At 57.9% G+C, this 23485-nt stretch overlaps 1 protein-coding gene, 1 long non-coding RNA gene and 1 other non-coding gene across 3 annotated transcripts; 1 reads left to right on the top strand and 2 right to left on the bottom strand.

Moving 5' to 3' along the window:
* Positions 1-606: 606 nt before the first annotated feature.
* Positions 607-21924, bottom strand: LOC118500518. The gene is made up of 3 exons (XR_004903079.1): positions 21913-21924; positions 19562-19567; positions 607-1770 (listed from the first exon to the last, which is right to left on the bottom strand). It is a non-coding gene; the product is annotated as an uncharacterized LOC118500518 (long non-coding RNA).
* Positions 1479-19955, bottom strand: FBLIM1 (filamin binding LIM protein 1). Its single transcript, XM_028512874.2, has 8 exons — positions 19882-19955; positions 15491-15760; positions 10494-10702; positions 10023-10140; positions 8361-8530; positions 6097-6275; positions 5076-5193; positions 1479-2052 (listed from the first exon to the last, which is right to left on the bottom strand). The coding sequence occupies exons 2-8, from the start codon at positions 15738-15740 to the stop codon at positions 1939-1941; spliced, it is 1158 nt and encodes a 385-aa protein (XP_028368675.1). The 5' UTR covers positions 15741-15760; positions 19882-19955; the 3' UTR covers positions 1479-1938.
* On the top strand, positions 4011-4112 carry LOC114498350. Its single transcript, XR_003684774.1, has one exon. It is a non-coding gene; the product is annotated as a small nucleolar RNA U13 (small nucleolar RNA).
* Positions 21925-23485: the final 1561 nt, after the last annotated feature.

Genomic DNA, 23485 nt, shown 5'->3' with positions numbered 1-23485 from the left:
CTAAGAATTGCTGGCCAGCACCGGAGGGAGCAGGGGACTCCATGAACCAGTCAGAAACCCACCAACCCCACATTTCTGTCCACCCCAGCAACCTTATGTGATGGATACGAAAGTTGTTCCCATTTTACAGATGAGAACATCAAGGCTTGGAGGCTTAATAACTAGTCCACACTATGGAGTGGTGGCTCCAGGTCTGAGACCTGAGTTGCCTGCGCCCTAAGTCCAGTGCTTTCCTGCCCAACGTCCTTCTCTCTGGAGCTGTGCCCACTGAGCGAGCCCTGGTATCAGTGTGGTCCTCTTCATGTGCACCGAGTGCATCCCATGGGTGAGGGTTGACTCTGCTAAGATTTGGTGGCCTCAGAGGGCTCCCCTGTACAGGTGGCCCATGTCCAGGAAGGGGCGGCACACTGAGTCGGCTGGTTCGAGTGGCCATTGCTGGGCGTGAGCTCCCCAACCTGCTGAGCGGAGCCCCACTCCGCGGGGAAGGAGGTGCATGTTCTGAACGCCCACACCACTGTGAGCGGACGTCCGGGGCACGCTCTTCCAGGGCTATGATCACAGGCTGGTGTCTAGCTCGGCGAGACCTTAGACGGAACACAGACGGGCTTCTAGTAGTTACGCATTTATTCTCACGTGTAATAGGAGACATAAAACCAGCACACCAACCTGTGACTGCGCGGCTACACTGTTCAGCACAAGACTAGAGTTGGGCGTGAGTAAAACAAAGTACGTTGATTTAGAGGAAATATTAAGGCAGTGAGAGGATATGAGGTCCTTGGTTACGACAGTGGTGGGCGTGGGCTGTGAGTGCCTGGGGTGTGGGGCCCGCTGCTCGGACGCCCCTAAGGGGCTCTAGGAGGCGCTCTGCAGAACCTGGAGCTGGCTCGGGCACGCTCACGGGAGCCTGTGGTGCGTTAGGACCGCCCCAGGGAGGAGAGCGCACCTTGCTTTGTTTGTGCGCTACATAGTGCCACAGAAGTTACCAAGCAACAAAAGTGATTTCCCTTCAAATAGAAAAATCTTCTAGGTGCGGCCTGGAAGAGGCAGTGGTCACAAGGCAGCCTGGGCAGGAGGGCCTGAGTGGGCCTTGGGGAGACAACCAGGAGGCTGAAGGGACACCCCCAGCACTGTCTTGAAGGAGTGTGTGTGTGTGTGTGTGGGGGGGGTGTGCACACCCCAGTCAAGGCGGCAGGAAGGACCCTCAGAGCGTCTGCACCCGGTTCCCCCACATGCAACAGGCACTTAATAAGTGTCAGCTGACTGGCACACAGGGGGCAGCCGATGCCCTTGGGTGTCAGCTATCTCCTCCTGCCCCGGCTCTTCAGGCTCACAGCTGGGCCAGGGGCCATGGCCGTGCCACCCCTGGGTCACATTCTTGTACATTTATGAACAAATGGGAGACATTCCTATTAAGGTACACTCTCCTCGCAAAACAAAACAAAACAAAACAAAAAAACCCCAAAGAATGTTTCTCATCGTTTAAACCTTAATATTTTTTAAAAAGCACTTTTTAAGGGACTTTGGAGTTTAACTCAAACAGCTAAGTTCTGCAAGCCAGAGCCGATCTCAGTACCTTAGTACCCTAATGGGACAGCTAAAGTGTCACTGCTAGGGACACAGGGTGTCACCTCAGCCCTGGAAATGGGGTGGGGGTCAAGGTCAGTGTGCAAGAGGGCCCAGAGCCTCAATCATGGCCCCCTGGATGAGATACGCATGGCACGGGGACTTCCGGTGCCCGAGGACGGAGGAGGCGGCGAGAGTTGGAGGAGGCTGAGGCTGGGGCTGGAGCGGCTCAGCCCCTGCGCCCTGGATGGGTTGGGCTGGTCCCTGTTGTGGCTCGGGAGGAAGGTGCGCAAGAGCAGTCAGGAAGGGAAACGGAGTCAGAAGAGGCCCTCAGCAGGGGCCAGCGGTGGCTCGGGGTCCCGGCAGGTGGCGCTCTCAGCAGCACCCGGCAGCGCTCCGCTTCACGTGACACGGCTTACAGAAGAGACGGTCGTTCAGCGGGTAGCAGCCTTGGTCCGTGGGCTCCACAGACAGGAGGACCCTGCAGTCCTGCGGGGACAAAGGACATGCGGATGGACCCCAGGCTTGGGCGCAGCACGGAGCTGGCTCGCGGTGGGAGCTCGCCCGGTGTCTGCTGATGAAACGAACTGAATGAATAAACTCCCGCTGGGCTGGGAAGGTGGCCCCTCGTTCCTGCTCCCCCAGCACACCTGGGGCAGGTCTCCACCGGGGAAGACAAGGCACAGGGGGGTCCCCCCCACAGCAGGCAGTGAGTGATGAGCGAGCAGAGCCAGCGGAGGGGAGCCGGCCCCTGAGGGATCTCGGAAAAAGGCAGAAGAGCCTTAACAACTGCCCAGCAGTCCCTGTAAGACGTGCCCTCTGCGAGGCAGTGACCCCATTTCTTGTTCGACCCCGCCCAGACCAGAGCCCCGTGCACCGCAGGCACGCGGCAAACATCTGCTGAGTGAATAACAGAAACCAGCCCGGGCTTCATCTCGGATGCGGAAACTGAGGCCCAGGGAGGGGCGGGGCTTGCCCCAGGTCTCCAGGCTCAGGGTCCAGGGCTCTTTTCATCGCTCCCCTTTCTGCACAGCTTCGACAGTGGCATGAACTTTAAAATTCCAAATTCTGGAATCACCAAAGGACTTGAGAGAGAGAGATTTGGAGCCCAATCTGCTAAGTTCACCATTCTGCCGCAAGGCTGTACCTCACCTGAGCCTTACACCAGGGCACACGCTGGGGAGTAATGATGGGGACGATTAATGCCCAGAGACACAGGACATGGTTCAGGGCAGGGCTGGCATCCTCTGGAAGCTGTACTCATCAGTTCAGAGGGGCTGGTCCCTTTAGAGACAACGTTGGGCTCAGAGGTGCCATTCTGATGCAGCAAGGCCAGCAGAGGGCGCCCTCGTGTGTCTCTTTTCTGCAACTGCATCTCGAGTCTCTCAAGGACTATTTAAATGCCAGGCTCTGAGAGCATCAATCGCGAAATGTCAAGTCCCCAAGGTGCACATGTGACCTCTTCTAAATTAAAGTCGAGGAAGAAAACATCTTAACTATGACAGAGTCACACAATCTGGGAAGGAGCTGTAGGGTGGAGTTGTTTGTCAACCAGCACAGACTAACAGGGTTGGAATCACTTTTCTCGGCCTCAGTTTCCGCAGCTTAAATGGAGACAATAACTCCCATCTTGCAAGATCATCACAGGGAAAAGTAAGGCGATGTGCATGAAAGCATTTTGTGAGTTAAAAATCACAGCCCAGGTATGAAAGGGCTGTTACCCCTCCATTTGGAGCAATGGTAATAAATGACACGGACCGCAAGGGACAGGAATGATCCGAGGAGTGTGGACAGCGCCATGAAACCCCAAAGAAACAGCGCCCCAGTCTGTTCCAGGCCGCGGCGGTCTGAGCCTTGCCGCCTGAAATGTAACTGCGGGTCGCAACTCGGCTTTCTGCTGCAGCCCGGAACGGTCACAGTAGCCTTGGCCTGGCCGACCAAGGACAAGCAGGGAGGGGTTATTTGCTCGCTGACCGGGCTCGGGGAAATGCTTATCGCCACTGGACCTTACGAGGGCTATGGCGGTGATAAGCGCCCTGGATTTCCGTCACTGCTCTTTCCAGAGGCGTTATCAGTCGGACTCTGGACTCTAACCACCAAAGACGAGGGGACTCTGAAGCAATCTGTCACCTTCTGGACCGAGCTCCCGTGTACACTTCGAGAAAACAGCCCTTTGGTCCCACGTGTCAGTTTGCAGAAATGGTTAGAATTACTCACTGGCTGATTAAGAGGTTTGCTCTGGGGGTCCCCACTTAGGTGACACCCATAAAAGTGGCCACCTTTGTCGCCATCCTCAGAGAAGACAGAAACATCAGTGACATGGAGGTGACAGTGGAAGAGGCAAGGAGGACTCCTGGAGCCTCCCCACCAGGACCGACTATAGTACTTACAGGATCTGGGACAAAATGAAAATGCAGAACCCCCTGTTCAAATATTAAGATTTTCTGACCCCTTTGGAGTTCAGAAGTGTGATGACTGGGTGTTCACTCTTGTGTGACATGTGACTCCCACAAACCTTGTTACGACATCGGCACATAACCCGTCTGACATAATTAAAAAAGTAAGATTTTCGTGACAGTGACAGGAGAGCTCCCAAGCTTCTGCGTGCGGGGACCTGTAAGACTCCTGGGCATTTCCTGCAGGGACCATTGCACCAGCTTCTCACCAGCCGCCCCGCCTCGGCCTCACCCGTCCCTGCAGCCTGGGGCAGGTGGGCCCATTCCTTCTCTCTGACCACAGCCTGCCACACACAACACTCCAGACGTACCTAGGAACTTCCGCTTCCTCTGATTCTTCAGGCTTGCTCATGCCAAAGTGGGTTTCCACAGACCCTTGCCCCTTTCTGGACTTCCATTCTTCTCTCCGAATATCTGGCAAACTCCTACTCATCCTACAAGACCCCGGGAAGCATCACTTCCTCTATAACCTCTCTGGTTAGACTCCATCACAGCCTTGTTAGTCCCAAAGCTGATTTATACAGGCTCTTTCCCAGCACCCGGAAAGACATCTGCGGGGTGGGCTTGCCCTGCATCCCTCCCTTCCTCCCTTCCTTCCTTCCCATGGTTGTATCAACTCCCTGGCCCCAGGGGTTGTTAATCACAGCCCCTGGCCAGTGACTGGTCTAGAAGTGGGCATGTGACCCACTCTGGGCCAATCAGAAGCCTTCTTGGGACTGACTAGGCTCCCCGATATCATTTCCAAGTGAAAAGGATGTAAACCTGGCCCGAACGTGGCAGCGCACCCTCTCCCCCTCCTCACAGAGGATGCTAGCCCACAGGAAGAGAAAATGAAGCAAACACACAAAAAAGGCAGAACTGAAAAACAGAAAGAGTGCCCCAATATCACTTGATCCAATCAGCAACATCTCCATGAGCCTTCCCACAATCCCCTTTCTTGCAGAAAGGAGGCTGAGTTCAGTTTCTACCATTAATTCAGAGAGTTCCGATTAATACACTCTAGTTGTGTGACTGCGCACGACCTGCAGCATGCCATTAAATCACCGCTCCACTCACCTCGCACCTGTAGCAATTTTCATGGAAGTTTCTTCCCATGCACTCGATTTTGAAGGCATCCTTGCCGTCTCGGGGGATGATGGGATTCTCACAGATGCTACACACAGGGGCGAATTTCCTGGAGGGAAGAGAACGCGCTTCGGAGGCGTTCACGCCGACAACCACAGAAATTAGCTGTCAGAACGGCGCCTGGCTCTCATTCGCCTCCCGGAGCTATTTCCCACCTGTTGCTACGTGACTGCACCTGGAGCTACAACCGCAAATGCCTATTTCTTCCTGGCAGGGGCGGATGGAGAGACCAGGAGTAATTAGACCCGGCTTCCCAGGGTATAATTAGCTGGAGGCAAGGAAGTGACGCGCATGTCAGAATTTGAGAAAGCAAAGCCATCTCCTCCGAGTTCAGCGGGGCTGGAGCCCTGTTTCATTTGCCTTGTATTCTAGGTCATTGCTTTTTCTTCTTTCCTTTCTTTCCAACAGGCACATCTGTCTCGCCCCCTGGGATATGCCTGCCGCTACGGCTGCTTATGGCTTCGTGCTCTAGGGGTCGAGAGCAAGGCCCCAGAATTCAGGCCGACGGGGGGGCGGGGTTGAGTCGTGGCTTCCATCCTTACCAGCTGGGAGACTTTGGGTACTTATCCGCTGCATGCCTCAGTTTCCACATTTGGTAAAATGGAACCCTTAGCAGTGCCTGCCTGATAGAGGTGATGTGTGCATGCCTCAAGGCCTGATTTAAGTCCTCGGTTTTTAATCTACTCCTCCATTAGTTCTGAGGATGAAACGGCCTAACCCGAGTGCCTGGCACAGGGTAGATGCTCAAAATGTTAACTGCAAGCAGGTACCTGGTCAGATAGAGGGTGTGCAGAATAGGCGGACCCAGTTTCTGCAGAAAAGCTGTTGACCCAGCCCCTGGGTCTCGGGCTCACTTCTGCCCCAGCCCCCCAGGACTCAGGCTCAGCTCTTCCGTTCTGCCCAAGTCCCACCCTGGCCTCCTGCCCCACCCAGCGCCAGACCCCTCTCGTACCTGTAGAAGTCGTCCAGGCAGTACACCTCGTTCTGGCTGTCCAGGGCAAAGCTCTCGTCCCCGATGCACCGGGCGCAGGTCACACACGTGAAGCAGGTCGGGTGGAAGGCCTGGCCCAGGGCCCTGATGATGTGTTCCCGGACCACCTCGCCACACTTGCCACACTTCTCCAGGGTGTCCTGGGGCAGAGGGCCACTGCCTCAGAGCCATCCACACGTGTGCCCACTCCAAGCCACGAGGGGCTTCTGGCCAACTCAGAAGGGGCCCAGGAGGCCAGGGGTACAGGTGGGGAGCCCAAATTCATGCCATTGGCCTACAACTACCACCCCCAAACCTGCACTACTGCTTCAGTGGATCGAGCTTGGCCTTGTGGCCTTGGCTACAGGGAGGATTCCCGCCACAAAGCTATGACAGCATGTTTTCTCTCCAGGAAATGCCACGGCCACGTACACTAGGGCCCACAGAGGAAATTTCTTATAAATCTCCGAGTCAGCAAAAGCAATTCCTGGAGAAGATGATGTGCCTTTTCTCTTATAGACAAAAAAACCTTGAAACCTTTTTCCCTTTTCCATCTGCCCACTGGGAAGCTCAGAGTCAAACTCCATGCCCCCCTTTTAAGAATTATAAGGGTCTTTTATTTATATATTTTGGGGTACTATTAACTTTCCCTTTGAGGTTCACCTCACTCTCCTCTTTGATTTTCCTCTGTTCTAGTCTATTTAATATCCTGTAATATTATGTACATGTTTTAAGTTGTTTTATGGAGTAAGAACACTTACCATGACATCTACCCTCCCAACCAATGTTTCCACACCCAATATTATTGTTGGCCATCAGTATATGCACAACCGTATAATCTCATAAACGATCTCAGGAATGAGGAGGGATGAGAGTTAGCACTGAGGGGGACTGACAGGCCTGCCCCTAACCAGCCCCTTTCTCCTACACGTCTCTCTTCCCCTTCCTGTGCTCCTGTTCATCTGAACCCAATTTCATCTGACGGGTGTATTTCAGGGGGAGGGGGTACATTGTCCCCCACCCCGGGGCAGCCCTTCTCTCCCCAGCACACAGCTCCAGTCCCTCCTTGCTGCTTCCAGCTCTAAGCCCCCTCCCCCTTCCCCCTGCATCCCCTTTGCGCCTCACCCCTACCTGGCTCTAAGCTGAGGGAGGAGGGTGAGGCCATCTGCCCCTCTACATGCATGAGGTCAGAGGGGCGGGCAGCCCGGCTCCCCTCTCCTCTCGCAGTGCCTCCCGCCTGGGCTCGGGTCGTGCTGGCTCTGAAGACAGGCCCAGCTCTCGGTCCTAATTCCCAGTCGGCAAACCGGTAATCTTCAGACTTCCCCGTATACCAGAATCACTTGGGAGACTTGTTAAAATGCAGATTGCCAGGGGCCGCCAATTCAAGAGGACGAGGTGAGGTCTATGTCCAAGAGTGGTCTGCACACCACATGGAAACGCGCCACCACGCGCCATCGGAGAGCCACCAATTTCAATACCTTGGCACCCGGACTGCACGTGGTACCCAGAGGTGCCAGACTCCCCTTCAGAGTGCGCTTCAGAACCTGGTGGCTCTAGGGGACAGCGCAAGCCCTTGAGGGTGGGCCCAGAGCCCCACGCGCCTGGGTATCTAGAACCCCAGCTCCACCACCTGCTGGAGCGTTACCGTGTATGAAAGGTGAGTGACAGCCCCAAAGGCATCCAGGACCTAGCCCCTGGCACCCAACTCTGCCGATGCGCTTGACTGTGAGACGGGGAGAGTATCCTGGAGGATCCAGGTGGGCCCTGAATGCCACTGTGAGGGTCCCTGGAAGAGGGAGGCGGAGGGGGATCTGACAGGGAAAGGGGCGTGACACCGAAGCGCAATGTGACCCTGCTCACGTGGAAAACACAGAGGAGCTGAGGCATGCAAGGAATGCAGAGTGAGAAGCTGGAAAGGGCAAGGACACGATCCTCCCCTAGAGTCTGGGCATGGGGGTGGAGTGCAAGGCTGTGATTGGACACATTTTGGACTCTGACTCCGGAACTGTAAGAGGGTCCATGTGTGCTGTCTGGCGCCACCCAGTGTGTGGCAAGGTTACAGCTGTCACAGGAAAGCCATCCACCTTGGCTGAGCTCCTCCCCCGTCTCCGAGCCTCAGCCTCCTCCTCTGTGAAACGGGCCAGTACTGCCTGCCTCCTGGGACTGTCGTGGGAATGCAATGATACACCATCTCCCCCGCGCCCGGCTCAGGGCTCGGCACCTGGGAAGCTGCTGCAGGGGGTTACCTGGTAGCAGGGCTCGCAGAGGGGCCTCCCGTCCTTCTGGTAGAAGCTCTGCCCCGCCAGCTGGCGGCGGCAGGTGCGGCACGTGAAGCACTGGGCGTGGTATTGCCTCCGCATGGCTTCCACCGCCAGCTCGCGGGGGGACACCGCCTTGTGGCAGAAGGCACAGACGTCTGGGGGAGAAGAGACACGAAGGCCATGACCTGTCCAACCCGGGAGGACTGTACCCGGTCGCCACCCACAACAGGCCCAGGGTGCCAGGTCTCCGCCTTGAACCCCCGGGGCTCATGAGTGCGACCTCGCCTCCCAAGGAGGGTCGGCAGGTGTGGTAGGAAGCCAAGTGAATGGCCTTTGAAAAGAGGCGCAGTGTCAGGACCACTGGGTTGCCATCTACAAAAAGTCAAAGCGGAGGGAGGCCTCCCCCATGCCACCCTGCACCCTGATCATTCCCAGTGTGTGGGAGACATGGAAAATGAAAGCACAAGAACACGAAGAGCACCCAGAGGAGAATTATTTTATGACCTTGGAGTAGCAAAGACCATTTGGCACAGGGTAAGCGCTCACTGCTGTTTATTAAAGGAGTAACTCGCGGTGCTGGGGAGGCTGGGGGCAAACGGTCACACAGATGCTTCCGGCAGGAGGGCAGATCGGGCTGATCACAGAGGGCAATCCGGCAAATAAATACCGGAGTTACCAATGCACCCACCCTTGGGCCACACTAGTTCCTCTTCTAGCAACTTATCTCACAAACTTGCACCCAGGAAAGACGACCACGTGCCAGGCAATTCACCTCAGCCTTATTTTTTGTTACAGCCAGGAGCCCCCTGAGCACCCATGCATAGGTGACTGGTTAGATGCACACGGTAGGGCCCCCTTGAAGGAATACTATGCAGCTGTGAAAAAGAGTAGGAACCTACCACATGTTCGCGTGTGCAATGAGCTCTAACACGCACAAAGAAAGCGCAGAACAGCACAGCGTTTGCTCCTATTTGTGGAAAACATGGGGGGTGGGTATTTGTATTTCTTATGTGTGCATAAAAAAATGCATCTGAAAGAATACGCATGACATTAACAAGGGAAGACTCGCCCTGGCTGGTGTGGCTCAGCGGATTGAGCGCAGGCCTGCGAAGCAGAGGGTTGCTGGTTCAATTCCCAGTCAGAGCACATGCCTGGGTTGCAGGCCAGGTTCCCCCGGTGTGGGGGAGCGTAACAGGCAACCACACACTGATGTTTCTCTCCCTCTCTCCCTCCCTTCCCCTCTCTCTAAAAATAAACAAATAAATCAGTAAAAATCTTAGAAAAAAAAAGAAAGAAAACAAGGGAAGACTCCGCTGTGTACCCTTTCATCTTTCCATTTCATACGATGTGAGGGTCTCAGGTGCTCAAAAAATTAAATAGGGAAAAGAAAGTCCAGGTGTCTTTGTGATCATAGCAAGTTCGGTGATATATGTGATCAATTTTACGTGGATTTTAGTGCTAAAGGAAAAAAGGTGAAGGCAATAAAAATAAAGCCAATGTACAACTCTAATAAGGCCCATCACTGAATTGGGAGCTGGGGAAGACACCGGTGGTCCCTGCTGTCCCAGTTCCCATCTGGAAGCTCAGGCTGGCCCCCTGAGGACCCCCGGGGGACCTCCCAGAACGCCCCCAGCCCCGGGCCCATACCTGTGGACGCCTCTCTCTCGGGGAAGCCAACAGACTCGTCCGGGGGAGGCGGCAGCTCCTCCTCTGTGGGCCCCAGACGACTAGGCTGAAGCTGGAACGGAGGCCCCTCCGCCAGGGGCTGTGGGGACACAAGAGATGGGGGGAAGGGAGAAGTCACCCAGTGGGGCCCCCACACAGCCCTCTCAGCCCCGCCCCTCACCTGGTGGCACAAGGCACAACTAGCCCCATGGTACAGAGGAGGAAACCGAGGCCCAGAGAAGCAAGTGACCCAGCTCGGGTCACTCAGCAGGAAGGTTACAGTGGCGGCTGGAGTCCAGACCTCCCAGCTGGGTTCCTCCGACCAGTCAAAGCGACTTCCTTCTACTTCTAAGGACGCTGCTGGACCCAGGATTTTCCTGAGCCCGGAGTCCCTCCCATTTCTGCAGTGGCCTCCGTTATTAAGGGCAGAGGATTAAACATGGTCCACAGTACCTGTGGCGGGGGCGGGGGCGGGGGCAGGTGTAGCTGCTCTAAGTCGGAAATGAGTGACGCCCCCATCGGGGCCGGGGGCACGACGTCGTCGTCCTCATCATCGTCGTTGGGAGGAGGCAGGTACGCCGGTGGGGGCGGCGGAGGTGGGAGGAGGTCCAGGTCGGGGAGTGCGTCCTCGCCATCCAGGGCGGGAGGAGGAAGAGGACACCCTGCAAGCACAAGGGCGAGGTCTCCAGGGGGCGCCGAAGCCACTCCAGTGTGGGAACCACCGCTGGCGACATCACGGACGCAGGTAACGCCCCCCAGCGGGTGGATGCGGAACTGTGCACGAAGGGTCTGGCTGCCACCCCCGGAACCTACAACTAACCTCAGCAGACGTCAGGGGTCTTCTTCTGACTCCCCTTGTGCCGCAGTGAGCTGCAGGCGCCAGCTCTGAAATGCTCTCACCAAACGAGCCCCCAGACATAAACCAAAACCAAACACAATCTAAGCGGGTCCCTAGACTTAGCCTCCTTTTATAATCAATTTGGAAGACAGAGGGGCAAGTGGGAGGAGTCCACAAGGGAGCCAAGAGTCGCAGCAGCCCATTTCTGTGACAAGTCAGTGGCAGGGGAGAGGAAAAGGAGGGGTCTTCCTTGGAATTAAGAGACTTTAGAAAAAAACGACCCCATATGATGTTTATATTCGTCTGGTCATACAAAGTTGCCACCAGCCACAGGTAGCTATTGAGCACATGAGAAGTCCACGCTGAGCCCTGGCTGGTGTGGGTCAGTGGATTGAGAGCCGGCCTGGGAACCAAAGCATCACTGGTTCGATTCCCAGTCAGGGCACATGCCTGGGTTGTGGGCCAAGTCCACACTGCGAGAGGCAATCACACATTGATGTTTCTCTCCCTCCCTTCCCCTCTCTCTAAAAGTAAGTAAATATCACTTTTTTATAATGATCACATGCCGAAACGATAATTTTTATATATTGGGTTGCATGACATATTGTGAAAAGTAATACCACTTAATTCTTTTTACTTTTTTCAGTGTGGATCCTAGAAAACGTTAAAGTACATATGAGGCTTGATTTGTGACTCAATATATTTTTATTGGACAGTGCTGGCACAGACCTCATTGGATCCTGACTCAAAGGATGAGTCATCACCTCATTTAACCCTCATTTTGCAGATGAGGAAAAGCTAAAAATTCCACTGGATGACGTAGCTCAAAGGAAAGACAAGACATAATGTAGCCCATTCATTCCACTACAATCCAACAGTTACAGGGCATTTTTACGGCAATTCAGGGTAAATCAATTATGGGTAGTGGACTAGATAATCATAAGGTATTCTTGCTGATTGTTTCACATTGTGGTTATGTTAAAAAAAAAAAAAAAAAAAAAAGAGCCCTGGCTGATGTAGCTGAGTGGATTGAGTGCAGGCCTTCAAACCAAAGGGTCGCTGGTTTGATTCCCAGTCAGGGCACCTGCCTGGGTTGCGGGTTCAGTCCCTGGTTGGGGCACATACAAGAGGCAACCAATCAGTGGTTTTCTCCCTTTCTTTCTCCCTCCCTTCCCCTCTCTCTAAAAATAAATAAATAAATAAATAAATAAAACCCTTAAAATACTTAGAAGGAAAGGAAAGGGAGAAAGGAAGAGGCAGAGAGATGTAACAAACGTGGCAAAAACTTATTGTTGAAAGTAGATACGGAGCACACAGGGTTCCTTGTACTGTTCTCTCTACTCCTGGGTATGTGTGAAAGACCCCCCCGCACATACACACACACTCACACACACAAAACACCCAACAGCAAACACACGCAGGACAGGAGTGACACTGAGGGGGTGGCCCTATCTGCTAGGCCTCGGGCTCAGCCTCTCCCGGCTCCCGGGCTCCTGGCAGGTAGGGAGGAGGTGGGTCGGCCGATTGCCACCAAGTTCCTGCCTCGGCCCCAGGCCCCCCTGTCCAGCCACTCTGACGTCCGCGTAACCCCCACCCCTCCGTGCTCCGCTGGAGAAGGGACTGGGGGTCAGGAGAGAAGCCCCGCATAGCTCAGGGCTGTGTACACACCCGTGACAATCCTGTCACTGCCACCAGAGGGTGAGCCCTACTGGCAGTGCCCCCGGAGAAAGGACGCAGAGTCCTCTACCAACCTGCTGTCCCCGACACACTGGGCAGGCCAGGTCTACCTGAGGTCAGGCGGCCCTGCGCCCGGCCCTGCGCCCTGCCCCCAAAGACCTGGGCTCTGGTCCCATTCCCCGCTCATTCACTGGGGCGCCTCTCTGGGTTTCAGGTTTCCAGTCCACTCCATGCAGAAAACGAACCCCGCTCCTTTGTCCCAAGGGCTGAGGGGGCTGTACAGGCGGGAAGCTTGTTCTAATGCAGAGGGCCGGGCCCAGCCCGGAGCTGCTGACTCAGCAGGTGTGGGGTGAGTTCCCAGAACTCACATCTTTTGAAAAGTTCCCTGGGCTGCTGGTTCAGAGGTCACACGGAGAACGATGCCCACGCCTCAAGCCTCCCCTGCCTCACGTCTCAGGACTAAACCGCAGCTCCCCAAGCTTGGCCCCCAGAGCAGAGCAGCAACCCTACCTGGAAACACGTAAGAAACGCAAAGTCTTGGGGCCCCACCGCAGACCTGCTGAATCAGAAACTCCAGGGTGGGGCCCAGCTGGCCGCGTCTGAACAAGCCCCCAGGGATGCTGATGCTGCTGGAGTGTGAGAACCGCGCTCCAGAGGAGCTGCCGTGAGTCAGGAACTGGAACGGGAGACGCAGCAGGTACCGAGGCCTCTCCCAGGGCCTGCCTTAGGGTCTGGACCAGACCGTACGTAGGCTGTTCAGGGCGGGCAGGTGCCAGTCAGGGCAGGGATTCGAGACAGGGACTGGAGGCCCTGGGGCAGGTGGGCAGAAGGGGGCCCACAGAGAGCGAGGATGATTCTGTCCAGGTGGCCGAGAGCCGGGGAAGGGCGAGCAGACTGTTAGGCAGAAGCCCAGAGAAAAGCTGACTTATGGATAAGAGACAGGTGGGGCGGCGGGAGCGGCTCGGGAAAGGGCGGGACTTCTGCCAGGATGCAGGGCTGGAGAGCTGCGGGTGGATTCCTACGGGGACAAGCACCAGCAGAGGCATCAGATGACAGCCTGCTGCAGAGGCGGCTTTAAGCTCTGGCGGGGACCCAGGGACGCTTTTGTGTCCTGTAGTCAGACTGGACTCCTGACCAAGGGGCTCACCTAGAAGGCACCTCGCTCCAGCGAGGCTGCACCCCACGTGAACCCAGCTGGGGGGAAAAAATGGCTGACCGCGCACCGTGAAGAAGCCACCCTCCCCAAGGAGGGTCTGGTTTTGTCACCACACTCCCGGGGTCGGCGGCCTGTAATCCCGATAACCTGTGAAAACCTCCAGGGAATGTTGGCACCTCAGTGGTATTTCTTGAGCTCCCTCTCCTACCCAAAGGGACCTATTTCTTCCCACTGGATGACACGTCCCCATGTGTGAACCTCAGTCCGGGTTCTCCTACGTGGAGAAGCAGCTGGACAAGGCTGTGTCCTCAGGGTGTGTGGTCAGGACGGAGAAATCAGTGCAGGAGGTTGCATCGTAATGAAAACACACGTTACACGAATATCCCCAGACTCCCCTGCGTGTAGACCGGCAGCCCCTTCTTTCTGGCCCCCCATCATGGGCATTTCCTATTGGTCTCTAGGTGGTTTTCATGGTGATGGCTGCACGGGGTCGCCCTAGGCTAGCAGGATGACTGACTGGACGCCTGGGGGATTCTGGGGGCTCAGCTGCCATCTGGGGCTGGCCTCTCACCCTCTGTGCCTCAGTGGCTCCTTGTTCCAGCTGGTGCCCTGATGCACAGTGAGCTGTCCCCCTGCCTCAGGTCCCTGACCGCCACCCTGCATCATTGCTATCCAATCCAACAGCTGTGACTTTCCATAGAAGTTGCAGGGAGAGAGGATTGGAAGGCTCTGGTCCACAAGGCAGCAGGGCCAGCTCAGACCAGGCATGAGGTAACAGAACAGTCACTGGCCTGCCAACCAAAGGGTCGCAGGTTCGATTCCCAGTCAGGGTACATGCCTGGGTTGCAGGCCTGGTCCCCAGTAGGAAGCGCATGAAAGGCAAACGCTCATGGATATTTCTCTCCCTCTCTTCCCTTCCCTTTCCCTCTCTCTAAAAATAAATAAATAAAACCTTAAAAAATAACAATCACAGGTGCAGCATCCATTCTGCGATGGATGCATCCCACACGACCACATTTCCATCTTCCAGAGGCAGAAACCAAGGGGGGAAGTTCATCTAAGGTCCCATAGCCAGAGAACAGCAGAGCCCAGAGGAAACAAAATCACCTCTCGGGCCCTTCGGACTGGCCACGTTCATTCCCGCCCAAGGCCTCAGCGATCACTGTTCCCACTGTCCTTCAAGCTCCGCCCCCAGCTCCGCCCCCCAGCTCCGCCCTGCCTCGCTCAGGTCTCAGCTGAATGTCACCTTGTTGGAGTAGCCACTCTGACCGCCCCACAGAAAGCTGCACCTCCTTATCTCTTCGCTGTGTTCTATTCCTCTACAGCACGCTAGTGCCTTCCTCAATTACACTTTGTATTTTTATTATCTGTTTTCCTCACTAAGATTTATGCAGGCCGAGAACTCTGTCTCTTTGTTCACGCCCCCAGTTCCGGCCTGGAGTAACAACAACAGGTAACATATTTAACGCGTCCCACGCAACAGGGGCTGGGTGAACGCCCGTGCTAACTCACCCGACCCTCAGAACAACCCTCTGACGAAGGTGCCACCGTTACCCCTGTCGTCAGAGCAGGAAAACGAGGCCGACACCACACAGCCAGGGAGTGGGGGAGCCAGGGCTCACACCCAGGCAGATCAGACGGGTTTCAGAGTCTGCCTGGCACGCAGTAGGTGTTTGGTGAATGAATGAAGGATGAATGAATGATCTCAGAGCCTGCCCCCTGGCACCCCCCCCAGTGCTGCCTCCACCCCGGTCCCCCACCCAGTCCCCAGTCTCTTACCTCCATTGGCGAGCTGAGCGGGGACAGCGGGCACTGTGGCTGCGGCCCTGCCAGAGGGTGTCCAGGGACCTGGCCTCCCCGCCGAGCCAGCTCCGGGCGCTTTCTCGGGGGCAGCAGACTCCCAGGGGCGGCCGGGCCGTGCCGCGCAAGCTGCCCGTCTCACTTCCTCAACCACGGCCTCATCTCGACGTGGGGGTGCCAAAGTGATAAAGACAGACGAGGCGACCCGCTTCTCGGGCTTCGAGGCCATCGCCGAGGCTCCTGGTGGGGCTGGGGGCAGAGTGGCACTTGGGCTCAAGGCGCAGGGTGCGCCCCGCCCCGGCCGCAGCCCTCCCCTGGGGCGCGGGGCCTCCCTCCTCCCAACAGGGCAGGGGCAGCTGCCCCACCGAGCCAGCCAGCGACGCCCAGCCCGGCTGACGAAGTCCTTCCGGCGAGGGCGAGTGTTTACCAGGTGACTTGGCTACAAGGTGGGACCCGGCATCCTGCCTGCCCCTCCCCCGAACTCGCACACCTGGGCGAGCAAAGGGCAACCCTGCCCTGCTCACCCCACGAATGATTAATTTCCCCCCACCGAGGACTGTGCGGAAAGAGCAGCTCCTCCAGCCCCCGCCCCAGCAAGGCTGCCAGCCAGCCCAGCCCAGCCCAGCCCAGGGCCACACCCCAAGTGACCTCCCCCACCTGGGATCCCGGTTCTCCTGTCACAGCTTAAATCCCCAACGTTGGGACAGCTTCTCCATGGGAGAGCATCAGGACTGGCCTCCAGGAGGCAGAGGGGACAGAAAAATCAAAGCTGCCACATCCCAAGGCCCACTCTGTGCCTTAAGCACTTCCTGCCCATTAACTCATAAACCGCCCGACACCGCTGCAGAAGAGCCAGGATTGCTGCCCCCATCTTACAGATGCAGAAACCGAGGCAAAGAGGTGGAGACGTCACTTGTTCGGGTCGTGCGGCAGCACATCTCTTGGCTGCTTGGCTGCCTCTGCGGCCTCTGCGGCCCAGCCCACCAGCAGGCACCCCCTTCTCCACAGTCCGCCTCCAGAGCTGGTCAGTCCTTGTTTCCACGGCTGGAATCACTCACTCTGCCCCATTTCCCAAACTGCAGCCCAAACCCTCAGTGGGCTCCAGTCCTGCCTGCCACCCCAACCCCCGGAGCGGTCTTTTCAGGAGGCAAGGCTGACCGTTGCTCCTCTATTCAAAAGTCTTCCCTGGCTCCCTACTACCTGGAAATTCAAGTCCCCAAGCGCCCTCGCCCACCCCCTGTTCATCGTCCGGGAGTGTCTCCCACCACCTGGTTTTCCTCCCTCGCCCCGCCACAAGGTGAGCTTGTTTTTCCTGAGAGGCCCAGCTCAAACATCACCTCCTCCATGACGTCCCCCTCCAATTCCTGACCTTTTCCCTGGAACAGCTGTCTGCTTCCGGGGCAATGACAGCCTGTCACAGGGCAGGCTGTCTCACTGTCACCATGTCTGCCCCGCCCCCGGCCCCGCCGGAAGTGACCACGTGTGCCATCAGCTGTGCCTGGGATTTCTGGGCGGCCAGGGCCCAGCTCCCCGCACAGGCATCCAGGCATAGGTCTGTGAGCAGGGCAGCAGCCTGACGAGGCAGACCCCGTTTCTCATCTCTCGGGGGTTCCTGTGGACAGTGGCCTCGGGGGCCGGGGCCAAGGTGGTCCACGGGGAGGGGCGCGCCAACCACACTCGGCTCAGGAGCGGGCCCAGTGCGCCCGGGGGGGGGGGGGGGGAGAGCGTGCCTTTTTGTGTTTCTCTCCCCCTGGGTCACTGAGACACGGCCCGAGGCCCAGCCCACAGGTCTGCGGGGAGGAGAGAAAACAGGGACCCAGACAGCGAACCTGGGGAAGCAGGTGGGCAGGGGTGAGTGTCCTGACAGATCCAATGGTGGACCTGGGACCCAAGTGGCCGGCCAAGGCCTCCCTCCATAGGAAGTCCCAACTGGCCGTCGTGGGCAATCTTGGTGACTGGCGGAGAATAATAATAATAACAAAAACAACATCGATGCTTGTCAATTCCTCCTAAGTTCGTTCATATGTTTGGCCAAAATGTATCGCTCCATCCGATAAAAAAAAAAATACCGATTCCAAAACAGAAACCAACATTTGAAGAAAGCGTCAGAAGTTCTCTGAACACTTCCCTTTCGTTTCTTGTGCTTTAAGTGGTGTTTGGAAGCACATATGCTCATATTGGCCGTCACAGCCTTTGGTTTTATACTTGGCTACAAATTCCATGATCTATTTCTGTAAACAATGTTCAGAGCGCCTCTGAGATGTCAATACCAGAAACCACAAGGGTGCGGCTGACGCCGCGCCTGCCGTGTGCCAGGCGCCGTGCCCAGGGCCTTCCCGTCCTCCCCGCTCACCGGACCCTCACAGCCCGTTCGGACCCCACTTCGCAGACGGGCCAGTGAGGCCCCGAGAGGTCAGGTGACTTTCCCGGGCCACCTGTGGCAGGCTCGGATGCTAACGAAGCACCATCGCCATCCGAGTGAGTTCGCCAGGTGTCTCTGGACTCGAGACTCACTTCTTCCCTGGGTCGCAGGCACGCCCCCAAATTCTCAGGCTTGTCCTCACCCCAGAATGGCCCCATCTGGACCGATTATCTTGTGTTCAGTGCGTCCTGGGCGGCCCCCAGAGACTGCTGTGGATGCCCCCGCTGCCTTCCTGCCACCCTGCTATGACCCCTGGCCTCCACTCCACCCCAGCTCTCCGCAGCTCGGGAAGTTGGGTCTGCTGGTTTCTCGGAAAACATGCAAGGCAAATGTCCCAGTGCCGAGGCCAGATGCTCACAGCTGGGCACCCCCCCCAGCACTTCCTGCGGTTTCTGCTGGGACTTCAGGCCCCAGGGGAAGGGGCCCAGCTGGGGACTTGCAAAGCCCAGTCAGTCAGGTCAGCCAGGCCCCGGAGGGAAAGGGAGGCTGCACCCCCCTGGTCCCACTGCCCCCACCTCCTGTCACCCTGGAGCGGGGGTCATGTGCAAAGGCTCCCCGTGGGCAGCATTCCAGGCAGCGGTACCCCAGGGCCCCTCCACCCCCGCCCTTCCTCCCCCAGAGGGAGAATGCGAGATCCAGTGGCGATCCAGTCGGGTAAGCAGAGAAAGTGGGAACAAAGGGGAGGAAAGTCATTTCCTGTCAAGAGGAAGGAAGGAGGCTGCGATCCAGCAACCACCCACCCGGCCCGGCTTTAGGCTGCAGCCCAGGGCAGGGCCTCCAGGGGCTCCGGGTAGTGCCCCCTCCCTCCTCCCCGCTCCCCCCTCCCGTGTCCTACTCCTCACCCCTTCCAAAAACTCTGGAACCGCCTCTAAGCTTTGTTCTTGGACAGTCTGGTAAAGCAGTCTCTGCTCCGTTCAGAATTAAACTTTGCTAGAGGTGGGGGTGGGACTGCACCCCTCACCGGCTGCAGGGACCCTTGCGGCCTCAGACGCGGCTTCCCCTCCCGCCTCTCACCCAAGAAAGGGGAGGAAGCGCGTCCAGCTGGGTTCGCACAGGCCCCACCTCTTTCCTGCTGGGTGACCCCGAGCAGGTCACTGAACCTCTCGGGGCCTCTTTTTTTTTTTTTTTTAAGAAAGCGAGAATGAGGTCTGTCCCAAAGGGTGGCTGGCTGAGGGGACAAGAGGAGAGAAGGTGCAGAAGACCTCGGTGCTTAGGGCCAAGAGAGAAGGCCAGCTGGTTCTTCAGCCCCGAGTGGGAGGAGGAGCCCCCGGGGGCTGGGCTCCTGGGGGGACCGGGGAACTAGGACTTCGCTTCCGTCATTATGGGGGGACGGAATGTAAGCGCTGCCCAGCCCCTTCCCGGGATCCTCGGGGGACCCATGCCAAGACACACGCACCTTGGGGCTGGCCCGGCCTCACCCCTTCCCAGCCCCCGACGGGGACTACGGCCCTGAGAGGGACTGCCCTGAAGTGCATCCCCTCCCCTCGCCTGACCCCGGCTGGATAAAGAGGCCCGGAGGTCCCCGGAGCTCCGGAAACCCGGCGCCCTCCCGCGAGCAGCCAAGCAGGGCGCTGGCCGGGTCACCGTGGGGCGCTGCCGGGGACTTTAATTCGATCCATGTGCGGGACGCGGTCCTCTTTGTGCGGGAGCTTCCGCCCTGCCTCCCCCTGTCCCTGGCGCCCCGCACGGGGCAGGGACACTAGCCCTCCCCTGACTCCCGGACTGTGACCGAATTGCTGGGACGGAAAGACGGCAAGCACCCCCGGGTCTGGCAGGCACCTCCCCCCGCCCCGGGTGCCGCAGGACCCCTACAGGAGCGCCGGGGCTGAGGTCCCGGCTGGGGGCGGGGTGGCCTCCGGCCTGGGACTGCCGGCTTGTCACCTGTGTGTACCAGGGGCAAGGACTGCAGGACGGAAGGACGGGACCCCCACTTCCCCGCCCAGCTTACCTGGGCCGCCTGGGCTCGGGCCGGTCCGGTCCGACGCCCGAGCAAGCAGAGCCAGGAGGAGCGCGCGCCTCCCGCCCCTCCGCCCTCCCCGCCCCCTGGCTCCCTCCGCCCCGCCGCCCCGGCCGCCTTACCATAAAAGGTGAGGCTTGGGGGAGGGGGCCTGGGACTCCCGTCGGGCGGAAGTGGCCCCCTACCTGCCCCCCCACCTGGCTGGCCGCGCCCCGCGCCGCCCCCTCCCCCTCCTTTTGTTTCCTCGACCCCTCCTCCCATCCCCCAGCCCAAGCCTGGAGGGAGGGAGGCCTCTCCCTCTGCCCTCACCCCCGTATCCTTTGTGCACCCTGAGTGGTCCTTACCCTCCCCCACCCATAGCTCACTTGGGTTGGTGGTCCTACCTGCCCTGTCCGGTGGAGGGGGTGCTTACACCTCAGCCTGGCCGGGAATTTCCCAAGGTCCCCAGAGTCAGGTGGGTCTGGGTTGCACGGCCGTCACTAACCCCAGGGACCCGGGCAGTCACTGCATCTTCCGGAGCCTCAGTTTCTTTGTCTGCAAAACCCGGGCGTCGCCGCCTTCCCGGCGGGTTCTGCCTGAGGATAGGAGATGCTGACCGCAGCCGGGAGAACGCAAGGAGTGGTCCACGTAGGCTGGGCTCGGGGCTTTTTCCGGGGCGCCCCAGTGAAGCAGGTCACCCGGATTCGCTGTCTTGGGCTGTCACTACCTGTCTGGACTCAAGCTCCGGGGTCTCAGGGTCCTGGGAGACAGGGCCCACCTGTCGAGGACCCCCTCGACACCATCGCTTCACCTGTCGAGGACCCCCTCCCACCTCCTGCACACCCTCCCCCAAGCTGGAGTGGCTACATAATAGAGGTGGGAGGGGAAGCTGAGCCCCGGCCCGGCCCCGGGGCAGAAGATGGAGCCGGGATGGGCCGCCTGAGTCCCAGGAGGCCTCCGGAGCGGTGCTGGGAAAGGGAATCTGGGTCTGATTCAGAGGCAAACAGATTGTTCTTTTGATTAAAGCCACAGTGGCTGAGGCCAGTGGAGCGCTGGACCCAGCGCCGTCTGGGGGGTGGCCAGGCAGGGCCTGGCCCTCCTCTGTGGGCCCAGTGCTGCAGTCACCCTGGCCAGGGTGGCTCTTGGGCTGCTCCTGAGGGGCTTGCACTCATGGGCTTGTAAAGGGGGCGTCTGGAACCGTGTCCCAGGCTCCTCCACCCCTCCTGCCACCGCCCTAAATCCCTCACCCCATCTGCTTTTGGTCATACTTGATTCAGTTGATTGTCACAGCTGCAACTGAGGGTCCCTGATGACTTTGGTTGAATTTAGTTGTAAATCCTAGCTCTAGAAACCATCCCATCCATCTCCCTCCCCTCCACCATCTCTATATATATATGCATGCAACCCCGGAGGCAGCAGAAGGTAGTAGCCGGGACCTAGCGGTCACATGGTCAGGACCTCTGCACACCAAAGACATCTTGCCCCGAGCTGTGTCTCAGGCCTGAGCCAAGGTGGAACCACCCCTCGGGCTACTTTCCCACGAGACCAGACAGAGAAAGACCTCAGAACTGACCCCAAGACCTGAAGAAGTGATTGATGACTCTCACCTCACCTCTGAACAGCTCCCAGCGTGACCCCGTGCCCCCAACCCACGGTGTCTTGTGATTCCGCCCTGTGTAATCTGTCATCTACAGGCCATTGGGGAGCCGGGTTTTTAAAGCATAAACTTCCATCTCTGCATTGGCCGGTTCAGTGTGAGCTATTTGCCTTTGTCTCTGGCTCATGCATTTCTGCAGGCCAGTGCGGGCGGGCGGGCTCAAGGAAGCGGCCACTCGGCAACAGCAGCAGCAGCAGCCCACAGGACTCCTATCAGCGGGCACCTGGCCTACAGGCTTCCTTTGCACTTGACCTCCAGGAGGGCCCTGTGCGGCGGGGCTGGCTACTCTTGTTTCACAGATGAGGAGACTAAGGCCCAGACCTGGATTCGAACCCAAGCCAGTAGCCCCCGGGTGCCCTGCTCTGTGGTCCCAGGGGCTCTGAGACTGCCCACCACCCTTTGGATTGGGAAGCCGAGGCTTGGAGAGCCAAGGGACAATCGCACTCACAGCTGCCTGAGCCCTGGTCGGGCTCAGTCCCGGCTGGGCAGCAGCGCCTCCTACTTGGGAGCAAGACTTCCCTACACGCCCCCACCCCGGGAAGGGAGGGAACCCCTGAGCCCCCAGAGATGGGAATGACCGCAGGAGGAAGGTGAGACCCAGGGGTTTTCAGACCCTTTTGGCTGTAGCACTCCCTTTTCAAGTGCTCTGTGACCCGAAAGCTTATTTAAAACAGAAAAAGGCAGCCCTGGCTGGGCTGCTCCATTGGTTGGAGCATCATTCCACGCACCAAAAGGTTGCGGGTTCGATCCCCGGTCAGGGCGCACACTGGAGGCAACCAGTGGATGTCTTCTCTCTCACACCGATGGATGTTTCTCTCTCTCTCGCTCTCTCTCTCAAACCAATAAACACATCCTCAGGTGAGGATTCAAACAAACAAACAAACAAACAGAAAAATGCAGCTGCTCTGCCTCACCTCCAGGATATTCCCCAAACCACCTCCCTACACCCCAAGGTGGGACAATAAGGCACCAAAGGGCTGATCTGGGGCCTTGGCCAAGGTCACAAAGACTCCATCTGGGACCCAGGCACCCTCACATCTGCTCTGGGCTAAGACTGGCTCGGGACGGGGGGAATGTCAACGGGGAGTGTGGGGGCCTGCCACCCCGCACCCCAGGCCACCTGCCTCACCTCCACTGCTGCTCCCAGGTCAGCGGGGAGCGTCCTGGCCAAGGGTCTCCCGCAGCGCCACTCCCTCCGGGTGTCAGTGTCACCTCGGCAGGTGCCAAGCTTCCTGCAATGGAAACCCAGGAAGTGCTTTGAATGAGAACACACACGCCCTTTGTCCGCCGCCCGCTGGCCCAGAGGCCCTGCTCCCCGCCTCCCTCCTTTGCAGCCTCAGACCAGCTTTCTGCCAAGTGACTGAGCGAGGGCTAGACCCTCTAATGGGGTTCAGGCAGCTGAGACCCGGGTGGGGGAGATGCCTGGGGGCAAGATCAGAGCCCTGGGGACATCTGCTGCTGCCCAGTCTGTCGGGGGGCTGTCACCTGCTGCCTACAGTAGGAGGAGGGCTTTGACCCAGTAAACATAGATTGGGCACCTACTGTGCGCTAGGCACAAGCCAAGGACCTCACGGAAGTCAGGTCAGACACAGTCCTTGTCCCCATGGAGCTTATAGGGAGGGGGAGGCAATCGACACATAATACAAATTTAATATATGAGGGGGGACTCCAAAAACAGCAGAATTATCTTCTGGAGGGTGGGCCCTAATAGCATAGGCTTCCCCTGCGAGGTGAGTGTTCTAGGAACCCATCTGTAGCAGTGTACCAGCTGGTGTTGTTGTGAGAGGCTGTGTTCGGCTCCAGTGACATTGTTTTAAAGACTCTTTCAATGCATTTGCCCATTTCATGTGAGTGATTTATAAGTACACCTGCCTACACTGTGCTGAGCGTTCAGCAGTTTTTGACCAAAACGGCATCACCCCTGTGCCCCACCCTCCCTAGCCACCTGATCTTGCCCCA

Source organism: Phyllostomus discolor, chromosome 5, assembly GCF_004126475.2.
Source record: "Phyllostomus discolor isolate MPI-MPIP mPhyDis1 chromosome 5, mPhyDis1.pri.v3, whole genome shotgun sequence".
NCBI lineage: Eukaryota > Metazoa > Chordata > Mammalia > Chiroptera > Phyllostomidae > Phyllostomus > Phyllostomus discolor.
The sequence above is the reverse complement of the archived record's forward strand: the minus strand, read 5'-3'. Positions and strand labels throughout refer to the sequence as shown.